Source organism: Sapajus apella, unplaced genomic scaffold, assembly GCF_009761245.1.
Source record: "Sapajus apella isolate SASKATOON/1434 unplaced genomic scaffold, GSC_monkey_1.0 scaffold2, whole genome shotgun sequence".
Classification (NCBI taxonomy): domain Eukaryota; kingdom Metazoa; phylum Chordata; class Mammalia; order Primates; family Cebidae; genus Sapajus; species Sapajus apella.
In genome coordinates, this window is record NW_022436942.1 from 55085266 (window position 1) to 55091265 (window position 6000).

The 6000-nt window shown below is 39.9% G+C and overlaps 1 protein-coding gene across 3 annotated transcripts in view; it reads left to right on the forward strand.

The window, feature by feature from the left end:
• The window catches only part of CFAP54 (cilia and flagella associated protein 54), a 369697-nt gene that overhangs the window by 54525 nt on the left and 309172 nt on the right, over nucleotides 1-6000 (forward strand). For all 3 annotated transcript variants that reach the window (XM_032298598.1, XM_032298601.1, XM_032298604.1), the window contains one exon: nucleotides 3152-3228. In XM_032298598.1, coding sequence (XP_032154489.1) covers nucleotides 3152-3228 — 77 coding nt within the window. The remainder of the gene's footprint in view (nucleotides 1-3151; nucleotides 3229-6000) is intronic.

A 6000-nucleotide genomic window follows, 5' to 3' on the forward strand; every position in this document is an offset into this window, starting at 1 on the left:
ATAAAGAAATTCTCTGACCTACCTTGTCTGATTGTAGGACATAAGACTCATTTCAGAGGGGTCCTGCCCCATACCCAGGAGGAAGGAATGTGGCACAGACAGACCAAGAAGAATCTGAACACACAGGCCTTGCTGGGTATCTGAGTCCATTTTCTGTTACTTATAACAGACTACCCACACTGGGTAATTTATAAAGAAAAGGACTTTATTTCTTACAGTTGTGGAGGCTGAGAAGTGCAAAGTCTAGGGGCTGCATCTGGTGAGGGCCTTCTTGCTCATGGAGACTTTCTGCAATGTCCTGAGATGGTGCAAGCATCAGTGATAGGGGGTGAACATACTAGCTTAGGTCTCTCTTCCTCATCTTTTTCTTTTCTTTAGACAGAGTCTCGCCCTGTTGCCCAAGCTGAAGTGCGATAGCTCGACCTGCAGCCTCTGCCTCCTGGGTTCAAGCTATTCTCTCACCTCAGCCTCCTGAGTAGCTGGGATTACAGGCGTGAGCCACCATACCCACTAATTTTTTGTATGTTTAGTAGAGATGGGGTTTCACCATGTTGGCCAGGCTGGTTTTGAACTCCTGACCTCAGGTAATCCATCTGCCTCAGCCTCCCAAAGTGCTGGCATTACAGGCATGAGCCACTGTGCCTGGCCTCTTCCTCTTTTTATAAAGTCACCAGTCCCACTCCCATGATAATTCATCAATCCACTAACCTATTAATCCATTAGCCTATGAATGAGTTAACCTATTTATGTGAACAGAGCCTTCATGACCCAGTCATATCTTATGGGATCTATTTCTCAATACTGCCACATTGGGGATTAAATTTCAGCATGAATTTGGAGGAGACAGATATTCAAATCATAGCAATGGGTTTCTAAACGGTACTAGATCATACCCTTTTTGTCCAATCGCCTTTCTACACAGCTGTACATCCATCAATTATGCATATCTAAAGAAGTCTCCATAAAAGGTTCATGAGGACAGGGTACAGAGAACTTCTGGATAGCTGAGCATTTGACTGTTCCTGTAGGGTGGTGGTCCTGGGAGGGCATGGAAGCTCCATGCCCCTTTCTTTATACCTTGTGCTATGTATCTCTTTATCTGTATCCTTTGTAATAAGCTTTATGATAAAATGGTAAACATAACTGTTTCCCTGAGTTCTGTGAGCCACTCTTGCAATTAATCAGACCCAGGGAGGGGATCATGAGAACTAGTTTGTAGCCAATTGGTTAAGAACACAGGTAAAACAAGCTGGGGCTTATGCCAGCATTGGAAGCAGAGAGCGGGGTCTTATGGGTCTGAGTCCTCCATCCGTGTGATCTGACTCTATCTGCAAGATAGTGTTGGAAGTAAACAGGGTTGGAGAACACCCAACTGGTGTCCACTGCAGAACTGATTACGGTTTGGTATGTGGGGACCCCCCAACTCCACATATGGTCACAGAAATCTGTTGATTATTGTGGCATGAGAGCAGGGAAAAATAGTTTGTGTTTTTTTCACACTCCCTTCCCAAGATCCTGACCCTGTATTTATTTATTTTTCACCATCTTCTTAGCTTGTAGATTAGAAATATATATATATTTCAGGTTTTCCTTAGCCCAGATATTTTTTCTACATTATTCATTACTGATTACTTTTTAAAAATGTTTATTTCTGGCTGGGCACAGTGGCTCACGCCTGTAATCCCAGCACTTTGGGAGGCTGAGCCAGGCAGATCACTTGAGGTCAGGAGTTCAAGACCAGCCTGGCTAACAATGGTGAAACCCCATCTCTACTAAAAATATAAAAATTAGCCAGGCATGGTGGCATGGGCCTATAATCCTAGCTGCTCAGGAGGCTGAGGCAGGAGAATCACCTGAACCTGGGAGGCGGAGGTTACAGTGAACCGAGGTCGCACCACTACACTCTAGCCTGGGCAACAGAGTGAGACTCTGTCTCAAAAAAATAAAATAAAATAAGTCTATTTCTTACTTAATGTTATTTTATTTACTAGTTACTGTGGGGGAGATTATTGTTTTATACCATTATAATTGGGCTAAATAAAATTTAAGTTATTGATGCTTTGTTAAAATGTTTCATTTCTGAAGAACTAATCAATATTGGAGCATGATCCATTTATAAATTTGAAAACTTCTATGTTTATATAATAAGGGGTTGTCCCATTTAGATATATAAATTCTTATAACTTCTAAGAATGTTATTCTTAGCACCTATTGCCACATAAAACATAAAGTACAAGTCTTCTCTGATATTTGTCTAAATTGATAAGGGTCCTAGGCTGTTATTTTCTGAAAGCTTCTTTATTTATTTATTTTTTGAGATGGAGTCTTGCTCTGTCACCCAGGCTGGGGTGCAGTGGTGCAATTTCGGCTCACTGCAACCTCCGCCTCCTGGGTTCAAGCAATTCTCCTGCCTCAGTGCCCCTCAGTAGCTGGGATTACAGGCACGTGCCACCATGCCAGGCTAATTTTTGTATTTTTAGTAGAGATAGGGCTTCACCATGTTGGTCAGATAAAACATGGTGAACTTGAACTCCTGACCTCAGGTGATCTACTCACCTTGGCCTCCTAAAGGGCTGGGATTACAGGTGTGAGCCACTGTGCTTAGCCTCTGAAAGATTTTAATTGGACGTTATAGAATATAGAGAAAGATGATATTGACTTGTAATATTTGATTTGGTGTCTTACATTAGAAAATGCTTTTTTTTTTTTTTTTTTGAGGCAGAGTCTCACTCCGTCACTACTCCATCACCAGGCGCGAGGCTGGAGTGCAGTGACGCGACCTTGGCTCACTGCAACCTCTGCTTCCTGGGTTCAAGCAGAAGATGCTTTTAAATTACCTTATAGAATAAAAAATTTAATTACATGGAATAAACAACTTGGTGTTTAGTCAAATTCTACTGTTGAATCATTTCTAAGATCATGGGTAATTAAAAAGTAATTAAGTATAAAGTTTTTTATGATTATGATTCACTGCTATATTTCCATTTTTCTCTTTCTTCCTTTTTATTCCTCTGGTCCTTCTTTCTTTTCCTTTGTTTCTTCCTTGCTCTTGCTCTGTGCTCTTCCTCTTCCTACTTTTCCTTTGTTTCAAATCTCCTTCTCTTCCTTCCCCTCCATCATTCATTCCCCTCCTCCTTTCTTTCTTTTCCAGACGTACCTTTAAGAAAAGGGACTGATGAATTCCCTGGAGCTCCAAAAGGGATCACAGAAATTCTTCCAATATTAAAGGTATTACTACATATTTAGAAAATTTAGTTGAAACATGAATTTTTATTTTCAAATAATATGAAATTGTAAATGTATAATGGTTAATTGTAGAAATAATTTTGAATATTTAAAATTTAAGGATTGTATGATTTTATATATTGAGAACTATAGGGGCATTTTTCTACTGTAATGAAGCCCCATTATAATTTACCATTTCCTCATATGCTAGCTTAAGAAACAAAGTACTACTGTTATAGATAAAAGTCACCTCCTCTGCTAACCTCTCTTGATCACCTTGCCTTTCCCCTATTTAGGAGTAACTCCTATCCTAAATAATGTCTTCAAGATATTTATATAAAAGATATTTGTGTAATACGTAGATATAAATGACTTTGCTTGGCTTTTAATAACATGCCAACCCCTTCTCGCATTTATATTTGGGAGCCCTCTGAAATATAAGAATAAGTGCTAATTTTGAAAGTGTTATTTGTATCTATTCTCTTCCATACTTGGTATAATAGATAAAGTCCTAAGAAATGGTACCAATCAAATACCATCATGAATGTACAGGAGGACTGTGGGGTTATTCTGAATTTACTTTCTCAAATGCATGTTCCTCTCCTAATAATAAGTTTCAGGGGATGCAACTGAGTACTTAAGGCTGTATTTTGTCTTCTTAGATTTGAGAAATCTTAAATTGAGAACAGAGACTGAGACATGCATAAGAGGTTGAGGAGGCGTAATAGCTGTCTGGCAATTTTTTTTTCCCAGGGATCACTTACAATGTCTGCTAAATATGCAGCTTCCTGTTTCTCACCCCAGACATGTGCAATCATAATTTCAGGTGTGAGATTCTTAACAGTTCCTCCGGTAGATTTTTAAGGACATTAGAGTTTGAGAATCACCAACTTATGGGCTAGCACTTATTCTTTGAGGCAGAATAGGGCAGATATAGAAATTCTAATCGTAGGTACAAAGCGCTAGATTTTGCCTTGGGAGGAAAATTTTCTGGCAGTTAAAACCACTATGTGAAATTGGTTTCTTTGAAGGTGGAAATTTTCCCATAACAAAGAAATAAGAGACTATTTATGAACTATTGCTATTATTATTTAAATAAGAAAATTGTACTCTCTTCAAGATGATTTATTACCATCTGCTGAGAACAGAGAAGTCTGATGACAACAGTGTGAATTTTACCCCCTAAAGTTACGTAATACACAATCTGCTCGGCTGTACTGGGGCATATAGGACACCATAGTTTCTTTGGCATGGTCAAAGAGCACAGCATTTGGTGTGAGTGGTTGAGTTCAGACTCTGATATTGACTGTTTGTTTGATGCTGAATGAATTACTTTATCTGTTCGAGTATTTGTGTCCTTATCTGTAAAATTATAATAGTACCTATTCCACTGAGTTGTTACATAGTTTAAATGAGATATTTGTAATGTGGAAACTAGTACCTGGCACAGGATAGCTGCTGTTTTTCTCTTATGTCTTATGTAAAGCACTGAATCTCAACTTAAGGTTTTTAGACCCACTGAGAGTGGAATGAAGTTGAGGGAAAAAATGACAGTTTATTGTAAGGAGAATCCACAATTTATATGTTCACTCAATAGAGTCTGTAGGTGGGATAAACTGTATAACTTGAATATATACATTCTACCATTTAAAAAAATGTATTAGACACTATTGTGAATAAATGAAAGAAAACTTAAAGTTTTACTGAACACAGAGCATTTATTTCTTTAACAAATGGATTATAAAATTATAACTAATTGATATGTGCCTTATACATGGCTATGGCAACTAAAAGATTATTAGTAAAGCATTTAGCCTTATATCTGGAACATGTTTCAGTTCCATGTTGACTGTGATGAGGAGGATGAAGATCATAAAGATGATATTGGTGGTGATAGTGATGATGGTGATGATGATGATGATACGGTGTGAGTGTGTATGCAGCCTTTGAAATGTTTTGATGTTAGTAAGATATCCTGGCTGGGTGCAGTGACTCACGCCTGTAATCCCAGCACTTTGGGAGGCTGAGGCGGGTGGACCACTTAAGGTCAGGAGTTTGAGACCAGCCTGGCCAACATGGTGAAACCCCGTCTTTACTAAAAATACTAAAATTAGCAGGTGTGGTGGCACCTGCCTGTAATCCCAGCTACTCAGGAGGCTGAAGTGTGAGAATCGCTTGAACCTGGGAAGTGGAGGTTGAAGTGAGCCAAGATTGCACCACTGCACACGAGCCTGGGTGATGGAGTGAGACTCCTCTCAAAAAAAAAAAAAAAAAAAAGATATCCTTAGAGACTTCAGTTTCTAGCAAAATGGCAAGATGGCCTGAACATCCTCCTGGGAGAAAACACTTAAAATTTTTGGACAGATTTGAACAAATATCCTCAAGCATGTTGCAGAGCTCATGAGAAAGTAAGGTAAATCCTAAGGGCCAAAATAGAAAAGGGAACTGAAAACTCGCGTGATAAGTTTATGAGTGGATACTGCAGTAGGCTGAGGGCATAGTTATTATACAAAGATGCTTAGATTTTTAACAACCATCCAGGGATAAGAGATGAGGCTTGGGCACATGAAAGATGGAGGTTGGAAAGGAGACTCATATAAATTTTATTGCCTCCAATATCCCCCTCCTCCCCGCTCCCCCCTCCCCTGCCCTCCCCCTTTCTCCCCCCTCCCCTCCATTCCCCAGTCCTCCCCCTCCTTCCCCCTCACCTCCACTTCCCCCTGCCCCCCTCCCCCCTCCTCCCCCTCCTTACCCCTCCTCCCCCCTCCTCCCCCC